This window comes from Spermophilus citellus (assembly GCF_964194105.1).
Source record: "Spermophilus citellus genome assembly, chromosome: 4".
In the NCBI taxonomy this organism is placed as follows: Eukaryota; Metazoa; Chordata; class Mammalia; order Rodentia; family Sciuridae; genus Spermophilus; species Spermophilus citellus.
The window spans coordinates 202,461,891-202,484,178 of record NC_138185.1 but is presented as its reverse complement, the minus strand read 5'-3'; the positions used below and the strand labels follow the sequence as shown (position 1 = coordinate 202,484,178).

The window sequence follows — 22,288 nt, the reverse complement described above, 5'->3', positions numbered from 1 at the left end:
CACCTGCTCTCCTGGGGGTGACCCATGTGGACTGCAACCAGCAGAATCAATAGGAGAAATTAAGCCTGTTTCAGCCAGATAGCCAGTTTTAAGAAGCCCATGAGTCATTAGAAAACAAGCCTCATGACTGTCCAAAGCACAGCCACGTAGCTGGCACCCAGCCCGAATGACACGGGTCTCTGTATTTGATGGTGTAAAAGGAATCGGTCAGGGATGGGAACGTGACCCAGTGGAAGAGTGCTCGCCTGACGTGCCCAAGGCCCTGGGTTGGATCCAATATTGCAAAAATAAGTCAATAAAAAAATAAAACAAAGACACCAATCAGTAGCCCTTCCTCTCATGATTTCAATAACAGCAATAATAAGAATTCATTGCAATGGAATCCTAGAACACCCAGCGAGTAGATGGCTTTCTTTTCTTTCCATACCCAAGGGTTCGCCTCTGGCCCTCTCCAGCTCTCCACGCCTCAACATGGATTCAGGACCCTTAAAGATAACTAAAATGACTAGGAATTTTTAAGGTAAAAAATAAGATGACCAGTTTAAAATAATGTACACACACATAAAAAAATGGGTGACAGATTGCAGATTTTTTTGGTTCACATGCTTGAAAAAAATCAAGGGTGGGTCTGGCCTGCAGGAATAGCTAAATCTAGGGGCTCAAAGAATGAGGCAGGCAAGACAGCCACTGGAGTGAGCAACCAGTGGGGAGGTGTCACTCCCAAGTCTCTGCTTGGAACCAGGAGCCCATACTGGAACCAATCTCTGTGGACACAGTGTGGCCTTCTATCTGTCCCCAAGGCTGCAGGGAGTCAGCACACTTGCAGAAATGAGTATGTATCCCTGCAGGAAAGGGAGTCCTGTTAGAGCTGCAAGGGACACTGGGTAGGCAACTGCCCATTTCCAGGCCATGCATGTTGGTTCTTCAGTGTTGCTTGTCCCTGTCCCTGTCACTGGTACTGTCTATTCACACTGACCACAGCCTGCGAAGCAGGGCAACCTGAGGGCCACCACCCATGCAGCTGAGGCTCCAGGACCCAGTGACAGTATGAACCGCAGTTCTCATCCCCAGCTGCCTGCCCCAGGGAGTGACACAGGCTCCTGCCAGAAAATCCAATCCTGGTCAAAGGTGGAACGGAGCAGAGCCTGCTCGGGCCACCCACCACCAGACTGTCCTGGACGTTAATCACCACCATCGGGACTCACTTCCAACCAGCTCACTGAAACCTCTGAACATTCAGTTTCTTTCCTGAATTCCCTCAGTCTTGCTGCTTCTCCTTGAATACTTGGGAGGGAAAGAAACAGTTAAGAAGGCGGCTCACCATGGGGGCAACACTGCATTTCTATCCATGGTAACTGCCCTACAAGGACTTCCCCAGAAAGGAGTGAATCCGGCACCCAGAGTGGCCCCAGGACCTTGGTGTCCAAGGTCCAGCTGGCTGGGTGAGGTCTGGCAGAGACCTCTCCTTGCAGAGAAATGACTGCTCAGGGCTGCCCTTTTCCCACGGCGCCCCCTGCAGGAGTCCACCAGTTCCAGACACAGGAGGTAGAGGGTCCCTGCTAGGGCGACCTTGGCAAGTCCAGGTTCAGAGGTTCCAGTGGAGGAATAGAGAAAGTTAAAGCAATGTGGGAGTCGAGAGCCCAGACCATCTCGTGGCTGCAGACCATCTGGCTCACATGACCTAAGCCTTCTGTGCCTCAGTTCACTCCCCTACAAAGCCCTAGACATCATAGAGCTGTCACATGAGTTAAGTGAAACTGAATCCATGCAGAGACAAATGCGTGGTCAGCGCCCAGCACCAGCACATACTGCTGCTGCCGTGGCTGCTTCATGTGTGGGCACGAAGCCTGCCCTAGCACCCGTGCCCACCATAGGATTCACTGGTGTGGCTGGCAGTGCTCCCCTCCCTCCCAAAGATGTCCACTTCCCAGTCACTGAAACCTGTAAATGTTGCCTTCCACGGTCAAAGGACTTTGTGGACATGGTGAAATAAGGGTCTCGACACTGGGACCTTGCCCCAGTTGTCCAGGTGAACCCAGTGTAATCCCAAGGGCATTTCCAAGGGGTGGCAAAGGGTCAGAAGACGTGACAGTGGAGAAAAGGTTGGAGTGATGCAGCCACAAGCCAAGGAATGCAGGCAGCCTTGAAAAACCAGAGGACCAGGAAATAGCTTCTCCTCCAGAGCTTCCAGAAGAATGCAGTGCCAAGGCCTTGATCTGGGAATGTCTGACCTCCAGGACTGAAAGGTGATCAATCCATTGTTTAAGCCACCCACCCCTGAGTTTGCAGGGGTTTGTCACAGCAGCTATAGGAAGTGAGGGCAAATGGTCAGGGTCATCAAGATCTGACAGGGGCCTCCTGACTGCCACCTCCAGGCAACAGGTGTAGGGACCATCTGGTTAAGAACACGAGGAGGAAGGTCCCAAGCTCTCAGGGACCAGTCACATCCTTGTCTACAACAGAAAGCTACCACATGTGCTGTCACCAACAGCCCAGGGCCATAGCCACACTCACCTTATTTGGTCCCTCTCCCCAGGCAAAACAAAAACCACCCTGCATCCTCCATCAAGAGTCACTCCAGAGTGAATGGGAGCCCTCTCCTTGGGAACCCAGAGCTATTTACCACACCTAGCAGTGCCCCTCTGCCCTCAGTCCTAACATCCATGAATTCTGGGAGCCACACCGCCCAGCCTCCGTTGGGAGATGCAAGATGCCTATGTTAGCTCCAGCTGCTGTAACAAAATCCCAGATTGGGCAGCTCAAACAGCAGGAATGAACTTCTCACAGTTCTGGAGGCTGGAAGTCCAAGATCAAGGGACCAGCACAGCCAGGCTTCCTGACTTGTCCACAGTTGCCTTCTCTCTGTGTCATCTCATGGTTGTCCCTCTGTGCAGGTGGAGAGTCCTGATGACTCTTACTCTTCTTATAAGGAAACCACCAGCCCTATAAGGTTAGAACTCCATTCTTGGGACTCCATTTAGCTCTAACTTAAGAGCAGCCCTTCATTTAAACAATTACAGTGGAAGTAGGGATTTGACTTAAGAATTGAAGGCAACATCATTCAGTTCATATCACTTCTTAAATAACATATCACATTGTGCTTATTGCCTCAGGTCACAAAATAGTTGCCATAGTGCCAAACAATCTAAGCCATACACGAGCCTCACCTCCCTGCAGGAAGTAAGAGGCAATACAGACAAACTATACCTTTATCGATTTCTGAAGAAAAACTTTCCCAGAAGCTCTCCAAAAGATTCTCATTCACCTGTCATTCAACCTCTCATGCCAAGTGTCAACCTTCCTGCAAGGCAGGCTGGGAGATCAAGACCTCACTTTTTCAGTCTCTCAAAGAGAAAGTGGGCAAGAGCTAAGGAGGTTGAGAATTGTGTCTGCTATAGGGGTTTATAATAAATATTTATTAAGCACTGTGTGGTTCATCTTCTCCAAGCACACTGTAGCTATCACCTAACCAGATCTTCTCAGTAACCCTGTTTGGTACAAACTATTATGTCCACTTATCAAACTGAGGAACTGAGGCCCAGATAGGTCAAGTTACTTGTCCATGAGCACAGGCCCACTTGAGAGCCCATACCCTTAATGGCTACACTATACTCTCTATCTCAATGATGGGGACGGTCATGTCAATGGACATTTGCAGACTTAATGTGCTCATGCTTACCTTGGGCAGAGGAAGGAAAAGCACCCCGGGGGCAGCTACGCAGCCCTGGCAGTGCCAACCGAGCAGGGAGCAGCCCATGTGCCTGACCTCTGTCCCTGCTCACCAGCCTGGGGAGATGGGAGGAGCTTCATGCCCTACCCAGTGTTAGCCTTGGCAAGAAGTCGGTGCTGCTGACAGTCAGTCCCTCTGAACTTCCCCCTCCATTTCCACTCACCTGGAGAAGGGCCACCAACCACTTCCATCATTCATGACCAGGGGTCATGGGCTTGGCCAGCAGCCACCACCCTGGGTGTGATTATCTGGCCCTGGTCCAGCACTGAGAGGGGGCCACCAGCAGATTCATGCAGAGGGTGCCAGGCCTACCCTGGGGGTGACTGCCAGTGGCCCCCTACCAGCCCTGGTGACTTCCACTTGTAGAACTGCAAACCCACCTAGGAAAGAAAACTGCTCGTGCTAGGTCTAACCTTAGGGGCTCGAGTTCAGGTTTCGGATGTCATGTTCACGGGTCATTCTGCTTGTGCTACACTGTGTGCTCTTAAAGGCTTAATGTGCAGTTGATGTGAACACCATGTCTATCACCTGGCTTTGGCATATCTGCAGGTTTTGGCTTCCTGAGAACCTTCTACCTTGGGAGTAGCCAGATTCTCTCCATCTCAGAAAGGCTCTGCCTAATGCCATGGGGAGGAGTTCTACATTTCTTCCTCCTCTGAAGACATCTGGAAGGTGTATGAGCCTAAAGCAGAGGTGCCAACCCTAATGGGGAACTTAATTTTTTGTGATAGAATATATTATGAAATATTATACATACACAGAATAACTTGTTCCAGTTAGGACCCCATTCTGGTGGTTGTACATGATGTGGAGTTACACTGGTCATGTACTCATATATGAGGACAGGAAAATTATGGCCAATTCATTCTACTATCTTTCCTATTCTCATTCCCCCTCCCTCCCTTTCATTTCCCTTTGTCAAATGTAATGAACTGCCATTCTTCCTCTTCTTTGTTGTGGGTTAGCATCCACATATCAGAGAAAATATTCTACCTTTGGATTTTGGGATGGGCTTATTTCATTCAGCATGATAGGCTCCAATTCCATCCACTTACCAGCAAATGCCATAATTTCATTCTTCTTTAAGGCTAAATAATATTCCATTATGTATATATACTACAGTTTCTTTATCCATTCATCTGTTGAAAGGCACCCATGTTGGTTCCATAGCTTGGCTATTATGATGTGGCTGAGTGACTGTAGTATGCTGATTTTAAGTCCTTTTGGGTACATACTGAGGAATGGGATAAAAGGGTCAAATGGTAGTTCCATTCCATGTTTTCTGAGAAGTCTCATATTGCTTTCCAGAGTGGTTAAACCAATTTGCAGTCCCACGAGCAACGTATAAGTGAACCTTTTCCCTACATCCTCACCAACACTGTTGTTTATATTCTTGATAATTGCCATTCTGACCAGAGTGAGATGAAATCTCAGTGTAGTTTTAATTTGCATTTCTCTAATTGCTAGAGATGTTGACAATTTTTTCATGTATTTGTTGACCATTCATATTTCTTCTGTAAAGTGGCTGTTCGGTTCCTTAGCCCATTTATTAACTGGGTTATTTGTTTGGGGAGTGTGAAGTTTTTTGGGTTCTTTGTATATCTTCTATGAAGAACATCAATGGAACCTTAATAGGAATTGCATTGAATCTGTATAGTGCTTTTGGTAGTATGGCCATTTTTTTTAAAACTTTATTTTACTTACTTATTTTATGTGGTGCTGAGGATTGAACCCAGGGCCTTGCACGTGCTCTACCACTGAGCTATAACCCCAACCCAGTATGGCCATTTTGACAATATTAATCCTGCCTATCCAAGAACACGGGAGATCTTTCCATCTTGTAAGGTCTTCTTCAATTTCTTTCTTTAGTGTTCTGTAGTTTTCATTGTGGTGGTCTCTCACCTCTTTTGTTAGATTGATTCCCTGATGGGGAACTTTAAGGAACAAATACTCTTAATTCACCTCAATGTCCTGTTTCCAGGATGGGACGTGATAGGAAAGGCATTTCACCTGTGAGCTGCTATTTCAAGGCCCCTCACCACAGATAATCATGAGAAAACATCAGACGAAGCCAAACGGAGAGACATTCTGCAAAATACCTGACGCGTTCTTTTCCCAAGTGTCAAGGTCGTGAGTGACAAGGAGAGTCAGACACTGTCATGGGTCAGGGAAGTCTAAGGAGACAGGACAACTGAACGTCAGGTTGCAACAGGGAGACACCAGTGAAATCTGAACCCCTGTAGTTTAGTTGCTAGTACTGAACTAACATTGATTTCTTCTTACTAATCAAGGGAGCCTGTCATGAGATGTTACATGAGAGGTTCGCATTAGGAAAGGTAGGGGATGGGTTCCTGGGCACCCTCTGCACCATCTTTGCAACACTTACTAGAAATCTCAAGTTATTTCAGAATAAAAAGTTAAGATCAAAACAGTTTTGGAAAGTGCTTGGCCTCCATCCGAAACAATTAATTCAGACTCTTGTGTATCAGCATCTCTGAAGGTGATCCTGACATTCAGGCAGAAGGAGCTCCGCAGCCGAGTGATTCTGAAGGTTCGGACTTCGGAATCCCCTGGAAGAATTGTTAAAACGGACAGGTGGGCTCCGCCCAGAGTCTCTAGTTTGGTGATTCCAGGGCCTGGGAATGTGCATCTCTAACAAGCTCCCAGGGGATGCACCTGCCACTGATTCCAACGATCTAGGTCCTTGCCATTCAAAGGATGTCCCCTGGGGCAGCATCAGCACCCTCTGGGCACTCCTCAGAAACCCGGGCTCTCAGGCCCACCCAGGCTCAGGGTCAGCACCTGCGTTTTACCAAGGCCCCAGTTATGGGTTCACCCAGGAGTCAGAGAGGCACTGCGGAAGATGCACGTGCAGGGACAAGGGATGAGGACCTTGGAACTGAATGGCTGGGGCTGGGAGGCCGAATGTCACCATTTTGCCAATCTGAGAATCTGTCCTTCCCTCTAGCACACAGGAAAGAGGAAAACCAGAAGAAACGTCGGAGGAGCTCAGGACGGGAAAACAGCCTACATGCCCCCGGCACCGTGACCTGGGAGAAGCAGGGCTGGCCGGAGCTCGGGGCTGAGGCAGCCTGCGGGGGAGCCAGGTGAGCAGGCCAGGAGGCACCCACGAGGGGAAATAGACATCACGGCCACAGCCCAAGGTGTCACTCTTCCCCAGGCCAATCCATCCTTCCTGCAGGAAAGGAGAGCGAGCCGAGCTAGGTTTGCTTCACAGGAAGAAAGGAGCAGGGGAGAGACAGAGGGAAGCAGGGACGGAGAGGGGGCAAGGAAGTGAGACGGGGGCCTGCTGAGCAAATGGCCACACGAGGCCTTTACTAAAATGTTTGCAGGCTCAGGGCTTAGGGCTCAGGGAATGGGCCTCCTGTTGACCAAGAGCAGCAGTGGCACCAGGTCACCGGGTATTCAAGGCCTCTGGACGAGCACAGGGCCCTCCCGCCAGACTCACCAGGCATCGCGCCCCCAGGCCAGGCCTGGGAATCGCCACCCTGGTTTCCTTCACCTGGCTGTTAGGACACTGCCAGTCACCAACGCCCCACTCAGACCCTGCTCATGCTTTACCTTCCCGGGCCACTCTCTATTCAGGTATCATTCCTGTCACATTTGCCTCTGCAAAGGGTCATTCCAAATCTCCCAACAGCCCTGCCCCCCAAGATTTGCCTGGGTGCCTCCTGGAGATAGTTTTTTTCTGAGATGCCATTAGACACATTTTCAGAGCCCGCTAGCTGTGGCAGAAGGGCCCCAGACAGACTGCAATGCAGGAACAGGCCACCTCTGATCCTGGGAGTGCACGACAAACGCTCAGGATTGAACCTGGCCACCAAGGCAGTGCCTCAGGCAGGAGGAGTACACGTGTGGCTTTTCAAATGCACAGATTTCAACATCCCTGAAAATAACCGACTGTGCTGAGACTCTCCGTGTCTGCACGCTGCTGATGGTGCACCCGCTGTAAGCCAGGATATCTACGTGCTAGGCACAGATCTGGAAGGCACAACTCACACCCCCAAGACAGCTTAAGGAGCAAGGATAAGCTTTATCTGTAGAATTAAATATCAAAACTATATGGCTACAGGCAACTAGTAAACCTCTCTGATGCTTGGCTCCCACCACTGAGGGTAATGACGCTCCGTCTGAGAGCTGATGGGACAATTCAATGATGTAATGTATTTTCAGAGCCTGTCATGGCCTTTTGCACGTGGAGAGCACTCAACAGTCTGCTGCTCTACTGTTTTCAAGCTGTCCTGAACCTCCAACTCTCCTTGCCTCTCTGCTCTTCCCAGAGAAATGTGTGGGGTCATGAAGATGTTCTAGGTCCCAGTGCAGAGGAAGCCAACCACTAAAACAAAAGAGAAAAGCAAATGCCCATGACCTTGAACAGAAAGGACATTTCTATTTACTTCAGTGGCTATAAAAGATACCACAAAACAGAATATGCAACACGTCTTCATGATTAATAACAGATCTTACAAATTATTCTCATAGGCCCCTGGGTCCATCCAACTGGTCACTAAGAACAATCAATTCTTTTAGGAAATAAAAGGATTGCAGTCATCTCTGATCACTAGAAAATCTGCTTGTTGTCTTATAAATAAAGGGAATAGAAAAATGAGACTCAGGCTCAGGGATTTTCACCCCTGTGATTGGGTGAAAATCAGAGAGACCCAGATACAATCGGCATCTGTGCACATGGGTGCTCAAGGAGTGGGGACCTGCCAGATCTGAGGTCTCGGGGACCTGGAGACCATGTGGCCACAGGAGTTAGAGCAGGGGTGTCCCAAACAGAGGAGCAGATGATGGAGCTGGGGGGAGGTGCAGGTGACAGGTAGAAACAATTCAACAGGTACCTGGGAGTTTCGGAGGGGAAGCCCAGCCAGGGACCCGGGATTCAGGAACAGGACCAGAGTCTTCAGAAGGACTGGGAAGACCAGGTGCAAGCGCACCCCTGAAGCTGGGGTCACCAAAGGAGAATCAGAGGGTAAGACAGGTGGCCCAGTTCAAGGGAATGAGTTGAGAACCCACAGAAAACAGCCTGAGGCTTCCGCCGAGCTCTGAGCTGCTGACCTCCTCCAATCAAGGCCTCAGAGACTTGGATGGAAGGAGAAGCCGCCAAGAAGCAGGAAGTAGGAAGTGGCCCCAGAGAGGAGGAAAAGGCTTCTTCCAGCTTGGAAGGATCACAAGGGAGGATGCCAAGCAGAAGACCCTCTTGGCACTAGGCATTCAAGTCCACTACTGGCCAGTGTGGAATAAAAATGCCACCAACCAAACTCTGACTTCATCTCCCAGGTCTTCCTAGAGCTGCTCTAAGTGGTGTGGCAAGGGCCAGGGACACAGTGTGAATGGGCATGTGGCCAAGGCAGGGCGGGAACCAGTGAGTCAGGACAGACAACCCTGCAAACTTGAGAGGGATTTACTGAAACACGATACATAAAACACCAACAGGGTCACCATGGCACCACTGACACACTCAGATGGCACCTCTGGGGAGTGACATGGCAAGGAGAGGAAGCCTGTTCTCCCTCGGGATCAGGGACCATGCTCACCTCTGACAAAATCAAACTTCCTATGAGTTAAATGTGCTCTCCGTGCACGTGTGGTCCATCCTGAAAATAGAATGGGTGACCAGAAATGGGGGTGGTGTCCAGCCAGTGGCCACACAGCAGTGGGAAGTAGGCTACTGCATCTTCTCCCTGGGGAAGGACAGAAACCTCGTCCACGGTACCTGAGACAAGTGTGGGCACAGGGATTCCAAAGGTGAAGCATGATGGTGCCACAGGCCATGAGGGACCCTGGGACTCCTGACCACTATGAGGCAGAGAAGGTGGGTGGAGTCAGGGAATGCAGGAAAGACAGGAGTGGAAATCCACCACGAAGGGGCAGGAGTTAAGGAGTAGCTCAAAGTGAAACAGGGAAGAGCCAGCAAAGCAGGGCCGAGACCCAGCCGGGCAGCCTCAGCCCCTTCACACGCAGCAGGAGTTCGTGAAGGCTGATCTGCCACAAGTTAAAGGCCTCGCTGAGAGAGATCTGGGTCCTTCTGAAGAACGAACAGGCATTCTTCTTGTTGTGCCTGGAGGAAGGGCAAGAAAGGAGAGATAAGCAGTCAGGACAGTAGCTCAGTACAACTGAGAAAAACAAGAGATGGTGGCTTTGGCCAACGCACCAGCCCCTGCCCCTGGGGACTACTCTTGGTTACCTGATCATGCCACTGCCCGACCACAGGGTCAGAGGACCTCAAACACGCCAAAGCAGTTTTTCAAATAAATGGGGTAAGGAAAAGCAGCTGTTTCACAGGGCGTCAGAGGTCGGACAGGCTCACTGGGTGGAATATTCCAAAACTTCTTTTCCCAAAAGTATAGTAAATATATGCCAACCCAGAATTCCCCAAGCTCAAATATACTGAAAGCTTTTCCAAATTTGCTCAGGACAAGAGTCACTTGAAAACCTGGTCATGTCCAGGGAGGCTGAGGCCATTACACATTAGCCCAGCTCCATCCCTTCTGTACCAACAAAGGACACAATAAAAATTGGTGTTTATGACGATGACCTATTCAAGACCTGACTTCCCAAGCCCTCAGAGGAAGAATGAATCATGGCCAGCTCTTTCAGGGTGTGGTATATTTTGCTGTGATCTAATTTGATATCTGATAGAAGGTACATGATATATGTGGTCAAATCCGAGTAGTTTCCCAGAAAGACCCATTTCCTGCCCAGGAGAGATGGGCTAGGAGTGGACCCCAAGCCAGTGAGAACATTCCACGAGGGCACGTTCCTTCCAAGGTATTCCACCCCACCCCACGGGAGGCCAGAGTCCTTGTTCCTCTGGAATGAGCTCCCTGAGAAAGCACCTTCCCTTCCTCACCAGCACCCCAAAGGCACTGAGACAACTAAAAGGCCTGAAATTCCAAGACAGCCTGCTGGCCAGCCACTCTGCAGGAAAAAGAGCCACTGGCCTACCTGCTGGGCCAATCACAGAGAGCCAAGTCCCAAGACCAGTTAGAGATTGGGTCACACCAAGGCTTCCTGACCCCAAACCCAGGGACACCTGCAAAGGGCTGAGACTCCCCAAAACCTTTCAAACTTCAGTGTGGGCAAGACTCATCTAGAAGCTGAATTGGGAAGATGACATCCTAGAATCCACCCTTTCATATACAAGTGACTCTGGGAGACCCAAAGACACGGACGCAGGACACCTGCCAGTTCACCAGAGCTGTTTTCTAACCTCAGCTCCCCCGGCATGGAGAAGTGGAGATTGGGAAATGCAGATGGCGCCCATGGACTGTGGGAATAGCAGAGGCAAGCAGGAGCCCTGGGCAGGCTGGGAGCTGAGAGGGGACCAGAACAGGGCCCATACTCACTTGGCTAGCGCCCGGACACAGCACCGTGACATGTTGAGGAAGGAGCTGGCAGAGGCGCGGGTGCCCAGGGTGGCCTCAATGCTGCGCAACAGGTCATTGGTCTTGAAGATGAGCAGCATCTGGCGCGGCACGTGGTTGAGGAGCTGGCTGATCTGGGGGAGGTAGTTGGCGGCGTTGTTGCGGATCTCTAAGTCCTGGGGCAGCAACAGGGAGACAGAAGTGGATGGTCAGAGGGGAAGTGGAGCCCGGGTGGCAAAAGTCTGGGCAGTCTGTGACCAGAGGAGCTTCAAGGAAGCTCCAGGCAGAAGCTTCCAGCACAGCCCTCCTGACACCACTAAGAACACTCCTCAAAGAGAAGCCCCACAGCTCCACAGCCTGACCACAGAGACCAGAGGCCCAGCCCAGCCCCTAGACAAGCACTAATGCAGCTCAGGAGCACACTCAGAAGAGCCAGGGGACTCTTTAAGGCTCTGCCACCCATTTCAGGGCAGGCCAACAAGAAGCCCTGAAAGTCAAGCCATGTCCCCCGCCAGCCAAGCACAGGTTGACCTAGCCCATAGGTCTGAGCTCCTGACTCCAACCCAGCCCCCAAGTCCTGCCCCATAATCTGCACCCCACCAGATCCACCCACCAGCCACGTCCCCCTGTGGGTCACTGTGTCCTGCACTGCAGCCAGTCTCATCCCACATTGCCCAGAGTAGGATCCAGGGCCATCCCACGGCCCTCACCATCGGGTGTTTAAGTTGGGACCCGGCGTCCCTCCTTTCCCTGTCACTGAGCTCTACAAAGGCGTAGGTGAGTAACTGCCTACAATCCTGGGCATGACAGCGTGGCTCTGGCCCTTCAGCAGTCTCCAGGAAAATGATGAAGGTGACGATTGTGGTGGGGACCACCATGCCTTGGAAAGGCCAGGAACTCTGAAAATGTCACATACATTAATTTATTTAACCCTCATAACAAGTCTATCAGGTTGAGTGTATTATCTCCATTAAAGGTGAGGACACGGGGCTGGGGATGGAGCTCAGGGATGGAGCCCTTGCCTAGCATATGCAAGGCCCTGGATTCCATCCCCTTGCAAAATAAATGGAAAGCAGGCAGGAAGAAACGGAGGCACTGAGAAGTCAAGGGACCTTCCCAGGTTGCAGAGCAGGTAAGCGGTGGGTCAGGATCCCACCAGCAGCCTGACTCCGGAGCCCACGCCCTCCCCCCTCCCCGCCTGGCCATGCTCCCTGCCCACCTCGCTGTAGGACTGCAGGCCTTCAAGCAGTCCTGGATCTCCTTCCACTCAGGGTCCTCACCCCAAAACTGGACATGCTACCACCCTCTGTGTGGGATGGAGGGGGAGAGGCAAGTGACCCAGCTGCATGGAGAGGGTCATCAGAGACAAGGCACAGAGAAGCACTTGGTGCCTCTGAGTCCTAACAACAGCCCAGCAGTTCTGCCAAAAGCCCTTTCCCCCACTGCTTTCCGCAGCTGAGACAGAGTCCCGGTGCCTTCAGAAGCCTGACAACACTGCTGATCATCACGTCGCTGAGCTAGCACACTGGGATGTCTCCGCGGCAGCCAGACACCAAGAGGCTGGGCACTGTCATAGCTGCAGGTGGCCCTGCCTGAGTGCTAAGTCCAGACCAAGACCTGGCTCCCCAATGGGACTACAGCACCACTCACCCGAGGGTGCCTCCCAGGGGTAGATCTTAGAGCAGTAGAGCCTGCCGGCGTAGGCACCCACAGCTTAATGGTGGGTGTCTGGAATAGACCTAGTTGGGTGCCTACCGAGCAGCCATTCCCCCACTGTCCTTTGTTAAAAAAAACAATTTTGTTCATTTGGGTCCTGCTCTTCTGGGGCTCAGAGCCCTTTGCTAGCCCTGGGGGTGAGGCTCTCAGCCAAAGCTGGCTCTGAGTACTCATTCCCTCACATGACACAATGTTGGCCAAAGACACACAGGACAAGTCAGCTGGGGGACTTCTAGGAAAGGGTCTCTTGCCCTTCAGAAATGATACATGAGAGGAAACAGCCCCTGGTTCCTGCCTGTGGCCACCACTGAATAAAGATGTGAAGCTTGGAACTGCCCCGGCCATCTTGGAATCATGGGAGAAATGCCCAGAGAATCAACAGGAATGGAGCCCAGAGCCCCCAGGCTGTTGATGTGCTGAGTTAACTATTTATTTTTTTTTTTTTAGTTCTCGGCGGACACAACATCTTTGTTGGTATGTGGTGCTGAGGATCGAACCCGGGCCTCACGCACTCCAGGCGAGCGCGCTACCAGTTGAGCCACATCCCCAGCCCATGCTGAGTTAACTAACCTGGACCTGCCTCTCTCCAGGCTTTTTGTGACGAAGAGAACGAGTTCCTCATTGTTGTTTAGGCTATATTTTGTTGGGGAAAACATCCTCCCTGATCCAATGCTGGGGGTTCCCTTAATTCTGAATGACAGCAGATTTCAGAAAGAGCCTGGAGATCTCAGAGGCAAGGTTGGGCTGGTCTGACCCGGCTCAGTTCGCCCTCAGTCTGTCTGGGTTCATGTCCAAATGAGCAGTTAGAGTCAGGGTCTCGAGAACCTACACGAACACCTGTCTGCTAGATCTAGACTGCAGGGACCTTATAAAAAGATGTGCAAGACAAGGCCCCTCCCTGTAATTAGACAGTGAAGATGGACAGACGGGACTACTCTGCAAGGGACAGTGAGCCACTTGCCCTAGAGTGATTCAAGTATGGATGGGTGACTTTCTATGAAGAGGGTAAGGAAAGGCTTCCTGGAGGTTTGGCTTCTTCAAAGCATCGGCTTTTTAACTGGTCTTCATGAAGTCATAAGAATGCAAGCACAAAACTCCATCTTAGATAATGAATATGCATGTCCTCCACTGCATACCTACCATGGGCCACAAGACCTCATTCAGCACTGTGGCTTTAAGTACCATCTACAGGCTAAAGACTCACAAATGGATAGCCCAACAGGACCTCTTCATTGAGCTGTGGTCTTCACTTCCCAGGACATCCCTATCTGCTCGAGAGAACCAGTGCCTAGTCCTGCCCCAAACATGCCCTTTCCAAAGTTTCCCCTGCTTCTAGAAGCAGCAGCTGCTCCCCCCTTAGGACGCTGCAACCTTGATTCTGCTGCTCTCTCTCCTCCACCTCCGCCTCTAGTCTCCATCTTTGTTGCCACCAGCGTGGTCTGACCCCTCACCTCCACCTGGAGGCCTGGCCTGACCTCCTAACCAATGGCCCAGGGCTCATCTCACCCCACTTTAGAGACACTTAAAAGTAGCAGGTCTGAGCATCTGCTTCTGTTTAAAGCCCATCCAAGGCTTTGCTTTATGCTGAGAATGAATCTGAACTTCCCTCTGTGGCTTATAAGGCCCATGGGATTCTCTTCCGGCCAGCACTCCAAATTCTTCCCATCCCACCAACCTCCTCCCCACACTCTGAACCCTACCAAACTCTCCTACCCCTGGGCCTTAGTGTGCTACAAATGCTTCCTTCAATCTCTTCCTGGTGCTGCTGCCCTTCTTGCCCTCTGTGCCTTAGCTCCAATGTCCTCGTCAAGGTCGTCTCTGAGCACCTCAACTCCCTTTGCAGATATGATCCTGCTTATTTCCTCCACGATGCCCATAACCTGCAATTATTCCTCTTACTTGTTTGTTCACTTATTTACTGTCTGTCTCTCGCAACCAAAGTGGAAATTACACAAAAGGCCCGTCTGCCCGTAGGTCACAGCATCCTCAGTGCCGAGCCCAAGATCCGGCAAAAACAAATGCTTGTTGGATGAATGAACTTCAGGAACTGTTGGTAGGCGCCCTACATGCACGATTAGTAAATCAGAATCATCAGTCCTACTGTCCCTGTTTTACAAAAGGAGACTGTCTCTCTTCTGAGATGGACTGTGGGGCCCAGAAGAGCAGGTGGTCATCTTTGCCACCAACTTGCTGGAGAATGATGTCAACTTGGAGGAAAGTGCAGCCAAGAGATGAAGAGATGGATGCTTGGAGATATCATCTGCGACTCTGGATCCAGCCAATCCAAAAGCCACCTACCTACCACAAAGCAGCTTGCAGGGGAGGCCCCTGAGGCCCAAAGGGGTGACAAGAACACCCCAGGTCATGACATCAGGAAAAGGAGGTGCCAGAACCTAAGCCCAGGCTTTCCGACATCATGATTGGTACCCCGTCCCCTGCAGTGAGCAGAGGCCTCAGGTGGAGTTCAAATCTGTCCATCACCAAGATACAGGCCAGCACGGATGGGCCTGGAAACTGACAGAAGGGACAGACAGAAGTCAATGCCAGGAGAGAAGGAGAGGCCTCCTTCCCTGGAGAGCTGCCGGGGGGCAGAGGTGGGCAGGAGCATGGGGAGAAGGTGTTCCCAGGATCTGTCTCCGAGTCAGACCCATGTGACCCTGTCTAGGCCCATGGAGAAAGCAGCAACGGATAAAGAACAGAAGAAGCTGTTTCACTAAAGAGTCTGCAGGTCAACAGGGTGAGCAGAGCAGGGCCACTTGAGTATCACACGGGAAAGCAAAGGGCCCTCCCGACCATGCAGCCTGGAAGGACAATGACAGCAGAAGAGACTTAGGAAGGAGACAGTCCCTGAGGAGGCCCAGAGTCTTGGGGGAGAAGCTGGAGGAAGCCTAAAAATCTCATGTGAGCCAGTCAAAGCTAAAGCACAAGAGTATGGATATTGCAGCCACACGACCTTGTTTCTCCTCCAAGCTGATAAGGCCTGGGGCGGCAGGCAGTGAGATGTCTTCCCCTGACCCTCCTCCATACAGGGACACTGTCTCTTCCCCCTCCTGCTTCTCATCTAGTTCATTCTCCTCCCGACATATACACAAGCTCCCCGGGTCTTCCTCCCCAAGACCCTGGCTTAGAAGGGGAGGAAGGAGGGCCAGGAGGGGCCACCTACCTCGGAGGAAGTGACTGGCGCTTGGCTGATGCCCCTATTGACCGAGTCCCAGGACCGGGCTGTCAGCATGCAGGCAAACAAGGGGTAGAGATCCCCGGCCCCCAGGCGCTGGCTGTACTTCTTTACCCCCTCCATGTCCATCCAGATCAGAGACTGCCACAGGTGACAGTAGTCCAGGCGGAACTCCTCCGTGAGCACCTGTGGGGGGACAGTGGTGGTGGGACCTGAGTCTCCTCTCCCTACCAAAGTCCTAACCCCCTGCTTGCCACGGCTCCCCATGATGCCTGCTTCTCCCCTGAAGTCCGGCCATCCTTGAAGGCCCAAGTTTTTAAAGCTCCTCTAGGTTGACTATCCCTTATCTGAAATGCTTGGGCCGGGAAGTATTTTCGATTTTTGGATGCTTCCAGATTTTTGAATACTTGCATAGACATAGTATCTTGGGGAAGAGACCCAAATCCAAACTGAAAATTCCTTTATGTTTCACATGTACTTTATACACATAAGCCTAAAGGCAATTTTATAAAACATGCTTAGTAATTTTGTGCATGAAACAAAGTCTCATGGCATGGAATTTTCTACTCAGTGTCATGGCACTTGAAAAGCTTGGAGTTTGAAAGCACTTTGGATTTCACATTAGGCAGGCTCAACCTGTATTTGGCAACACTTGGAATCACTCAGGAGTGGCAGAGATTGCTAATCCCCCACCAAAATCTATCCTCTCCTCTTCTTCTCTGGGACAAGCTAGTTTCCCAACCTCCTTTGAAGCTAGATGTGGTCCTCTGCCTGCCTGTTGGGATGCAGCAGAAGCTCTATGTCTCCAGAACTTTCCCATGCATGTACTCTGAGTCCTCTCCCCTGCTACTGGCAGCGCCCTGCTGACTCTGCTGCTTCCAAAACTGCAATCAAACTTCTCTTGTGTCGGGGCCGTCATTCATTTCGGGACTCCTCGTGACCAAGGCTGACTTAACATGATGTACCCTACTTCATGAAGCCTTTCAGAGGAAGCCAAGATTCTGGGATGCAGCATCAGGGCCCCGGGGGCCACTGGGATAGAAGACCACTGCAGAAACTCCCCAGGACCATCCCCAAGGAATCAATCCAGGCCTGGAGACCCAGACAGGCAGTGAACTTCCCAAGCAGAAGCCCACGGTTCACCTAGACGCATCCCCCTCCAGGCTTCTTGTTTTTTTTTTTTTTTTTTTTTCTTTTTTCACTTTATTTATTTTTTTTTATTGGTTGTTCACAACATTACAAAGCACTTGACATATCATATTTCATACATTAGACTGAAGTGGGTTATGAACTCCCAATTTTACCCCAAATGCAGATTGTAGAGTCACATCGGTTACACATCCACAATTTTACATAATGCCCTATTGGTAATTGTTGTACTCTGCTCCCTTTCCTATCCCCCACTATCCCCCTCCCCTCCCCTCCCTTTTACTCTCTGGCAGCCACTATGAAGTCAAACAACAACAAGTGCTGGAGAGGTTGTGGAGAAAAGGGTACACTTGTACCTTGCTGGTGGGACTGCAAATTGGTGCGGCCAATTTGGAAAGCAGTTTGGAGATTCCTGGGAAAGATGGGAATGGAACCACCATTTGACCCTGCTATTGCCCTTCTTGGACTATTCCCTGAAGACCTTAAAAGAGCATGCTACAGGGATACTGCCACATCGATGTTCATAGCAGCACAATTCACAATTGCTAGACTGTGGAACCAACCCAGATGCCCCTCAGTAGATGAATGGATAAAAAAAATGTGGCATCTATACACAATGGAGTACTATGCAGCAATAAAAAATGACAAAATCATAGAATTTGCAGGGAAATGGACAGCACTAGAGCAGATTATGCTTAGTGAAGCTAGCCAATCCCTAAAAAACAAGTGCCAAATGTCTTCTTTGATATAATGAGAGCAAATATGAACAGAGCAGGGAGGAAGAGTAGGAAGAAAAGAGTAACATTAATCAGTGACATGAGATGGGAGGGAAAGGGAGAGATGAGGAAAATTGCATGGAAATGAAGGGAGACCCTCATTGCTATACAAAATTACATATAAGAGGCTGGGTGGGGAATGGGAAAATAAATAAGGAGGGAGATGGATTACAGGCTTCTTGTTATGGGGAGAACAAAGTCCTCATTGTCTAGGTCACATCTGCCTGACATGATGCTGGGGGTTCCCTTAATTCTGGGTGAGAGCAGCACTCTCCTGATCTTAGAGAGTGAAGTCTGCACCACCAGCTCCGTCAGCTCCGCGCAGCCCTTTCCACCACATCTTCCACCCTCCCTGGGGCTGAAGGTGGAGCTACCCTTCCCCAGAAGCCCTGGCTCCTGCACCTGGCAGTTCACCGCCCAGGCAGGTGCCTGGGCCTGCAGTCCCCTGGAGACAGAGTCACAGGCACAAGCACCTTTCTATCTACTCCTCACGACCCTCTGTAGAGGAGGTGTGACGGACCTCACAGAGCTCTCAGGACAGTGCATAAAATGATGGTTCCTGGGGGAGGGAGGCCCTCCACCCTGCTACCTTGACAATCCGCTTCCCAGTTCTGTGACTGATGGGGAATATCAGCCAGCTCTGGCCCCAGGCAGCATACTCCCTGGGGCTGGGTGGGAAGGCTTCCCCCACCTGGTAGAGACCGTGGTCCAGCAGGATGACCTCTGCCTTGCCGGTGTCCGGATGCTTCCGCACCAGCACGTTGCCCGGGTGGGGATCACAGTGCACGAAGCCGTTGACAAAGATCATCTCGCTGTACATCTTGCCCAGGTGGCAGGAGATCTGAAAGGGAAGGGAGGCACGTGGGAGTCCGGCTCCATTCTCGCCCATGTCAGGGAGCTCCCCTCTGGTCCCTCAATCTGCTCATTTTAAGAGAGACCCAAAGGACTGGGTAGGCCTGAGTGGAGGTGCGGGAGGTCATGATTTGAGACGGTCTGGTTCTTGCATTTAAGACACAGCCACACTCTGATCCAATCCTTCTTCACTCCTCCACCCATTAGAGCCACCTGGAGCTCAGAAATGCTGCGGACGGTACCAGGATGGTATTGAGCACCAGTGTTTTCTTAAAGTCCCCAAGGTGATTTCCAAGTATGGTCATGGAGGAGGGGGGCTGCTTCTGCTTTGTCCAGGGCTGTCGTGCTCCACCCCCACACGGCCCGCCACCCTCCTGCTCCCTCATCAGCCCCTCTTGCTTCCCTCCCCAAAGCTGAGAAGGGGTGAGAAGCTGGGCTGGGAGAGCTCGCCCACCCACACCGTCCCTTTGCCAAAGAACAGGGCTGGGGGCCGAGGATCAGGAACAGATGACTCGGTACCCCATTTGGGGGCTGTCCCGTTGGTGCTGGGCCGGTCCCAGACAGACCCAGTGTCCAGGCCTCTCCCAGCTGCCCTCCCTCCCTAGCGCCCAGTGCTAATCTGATTTATGATGTCTGCACAGAAGAAATGACACTGGAGAGGCCATTTAAATCATCCTGTCACTGGTGCTCTCCCTGCAGAGGCAGGCTCTTATCTCTACTCCTGTTTTTATTAAAGCTAAAAGCCTCTTTGCAGCTAGGGAACGGTTGCTGAATAGAGTCAGACCTGGGCCCCGAGATGTCTTGTGGACAGGTTTCCAGGGGAGAAAGACTTGCTCCAGCAGAGAGCTGGCACCCCAGGACACCAGCTGCCCTTGGCATTCCACTCAGCCTCAGCTGGACCCCATGGTCATCAACAAACATATCCCAACCAGAGAACAGGAGCGAGGGCTCATGAGTGGGGAGCACAGGAATAGGTTCTTTCCTCAACCTACAAAGTCCTGCACCACCAGGCCCGGCCTCCCTCCACGGTCTCACCTTGCACCACGTCAACACCGCACTCCCATCCACACTTCCTTTCTCCACTGATTCCTGTGCTTTTCTACCCCAGGGCTTTTGCACAAGCTATTACCACTTCCAGAAGCATTCCTGCCACCACCCCATCATCAGGTTCAGGCTTTCTCTTCCTGCCCACCTAGGTCAGCTTTGCCTCCCTGGGGAAACCTTTCCTAACCTCCCAGGCTAGAAGAGGTTCTCTTGCCATATACTCCTAGGTTGCTGTGATTTAGTTTCATGGTACTAGCAATTATCTGTGTGATTATTTGATTAATGACCACATAGCCCACCATCCTAAACTCCAAGACAGCAGGGAGGGGCTCTGTTTTGTTAAACAGCTTTATTATATGGCGGCATCATTTGCATACCATAAACTGGCTCTGTTATGTACGCACTTGCTTATAACAGCACCAAACATGTGACTGACTCTAAGGCCCTGCGTTCAAGGTAAGCGAGACCCTCACCTCTTCGTGGCTTTCTGAGATGCTGTGGTTCCCACCTTGAATGCTTATCCTCACCTCATTAATCTCCTCTGAAACCCAATCAATTACAAGGAGCACTACATTAACCGATCAAAAAAAAAGATCAAGAAAAATCCGTACTTTAGGAACAATAGCCAACGTCCTTATTCAGAGCCCCAGGGGATGGGGCTAGAATCAGAATGAGACAGGGAGGTTCACTCAGCCACAGCCACAGCTGACAAGAGCAGAGCCAGGACTCAATCCCACCGCCTTCTAGAAAGCCCACACCTGCTGTGTGGCCCACACCTACTTCTGCACTTCTCAGCTGAGCTCTGGGACCTTCAACAAGCTGCTGATACGCTCAGCTTCAGTAAAATGGAAATAGCAATAGTGCTATCTGGAGGCAAAGGAGATGTCACAGTGCCTGTGACCTAGCCTCTCCCAGTTGCCTCTGTGATTGCTGCTACTGGTGCCTCAGAGCGCTCCTGGAGGCAGGTGGACCTGGTTTCATGACACCTTTGAAGAGAGGAAGATGTTCAAGACCCTGCCCTATTGCCATGCCAGCTCTCCGGCTGGCCTTTTCCTTGGGAGTAAGGGACACCCTAGGACCTGGTGTCCATTCACACCAGCAGAACTCTGCCTTAGGTCAGGTTCCCAGACAGGCTGAGATGCCAGGGGTGCCAGGGCCACCATTCTCTGTTTCCCAGGAGAAGGACCTCAGTCAGCAAGTCCCCATTTCTGTGCCACCAAGAACCCCTATTGTTGGGCTGCTTGGAGCTTCTGCCGCCGGGCTTCCAGAAGCCACACTGTATCTGCCAAACCGATTGCATTTATTAAGTAATCATTCATTTTTATTTGTCAAGGATGCATAGAAAGGTCCAATCGGGGCTCCTGATCAGTCCAAGATAAGCAGCGCCACCAGACTGAGCTGACGGAATTTCAGCCAAAAAGCAGAGAAATGACATTTCATTTAGTCTGGGCAGACCTGTCACTAGGAGATGTATGATATCCCTTAAGCCTTCTAAAATATTGCTAATCGCTCTGGGCCCCTTATTACTACAATGAAAGATGGCCCCTGGGGCTGTGGGGGGGGGGCTGTCCACGAGGACTGGGCCACCTCGGCTGCTGGATAAGGGGGCACTGCCATTGCACTGCCTCAGATACACAAGCGCAGCCCCCAGAGCGGCCCTGCCCATATCAATACACCCATCCAGCTGCCTCCTTGGTGTCTTCCCCTATGTGGGTCCACTGGTGGTGGTCATTTTAACCAGATGTCACCAAGGACAGACAGATGTGAAAGGCAGAAAGGGGCAGGGACTAGCCTAAGCCAACAGCTGGGCCCTGGAGCCATCTTGGTTCTGCCACTTGGGGCGTGGGTGGCCTGGGGCAGGAGTCACCTCCCTTCTCAGTCTGGGTCTAAGTTCTCTTAGCAGTTCAGTGGGACTTAGGCCATCTGCTCTACTTCCTTAAAGAGTGACCTTGAGATTCAAGGTCAAATGTGGCTGGACAGGGGGTGTTTTCAGTGCTGTAGCTTCTTATTTTAAACTTGGAAAAAATACCCAGTATCACGGTCAAAGGGTAACTGTGAAGTTAAAAACACAGCCCAGACAAACAGACAATGAACATGCATCAAAGATTGGAAGAGTCATTAATAAAGGAGCATGAGAGATGGTACAGTCGGTTCAAAAAGAATTTTGAGGAAGCGGGTAACTAAGGGGATTTCAACAGGAGCAAGAGATTAAGATTCCTGGATGAAATACAAACTGGTTATTGTCCTATGGGGCATTAAAAAACCAACCTTTGGGGTTATCTTTTCTACAGGACAGAAATTATTTGCATGTCTCCTGGATAAGGTCTATACAGTGATGTACGACCCCAGTCTGAGCCCTTAATGAATTGTCAATAACAAAGTCAAACAAAAGTACATGTCCCTGGATGTTAAAAAATCCTCAAGGGGCTGGCTGAACGAGGCCCAAGAATGACTT

The 22,288-nt window shown here is 51.0% G+C and overlaps 1 protein-coding gene across 5 annotated transcripts in view; it reads right to left on the bottom strand.

The window, feature by feature from the left end:
• Positions 1–9,142: 9,142 nt before the first annotated feature.
• Positions 9,143–22,288, bottom strand: part of ADCK1 (aarF domain containing kinase 1) — a 121,274-nt gene continuing 108,128 nt past the window's right edge. For all 5 annotated transcript variants that reach the window (XM_081289933.1, XM_081289935.1, XM_081289936.1 and 2 more), the window contains 4 exons: positions 18,629–18,778; positions 16,001–16,198; positions 11,104–11,297; positions 9,143–9,815 (listed from right to left, as the gene is read on the bottom strand). In XM_081289933.1, the coding sequence (XP_081146059.1) occupies positions 9,644–9,815; positions 11,104–11,297; positions 16,001–16,198; positions 18,629–18,778 (714 nt within the window). In that variant the 3' untranslated portion in view covers positions 9,143–9,643. The remainder of the gene's footprint in view (positions 9,816–11,103; positions 11,298–16,000; positions 16,199–18,628; positions 18,779–22,288) is intronic.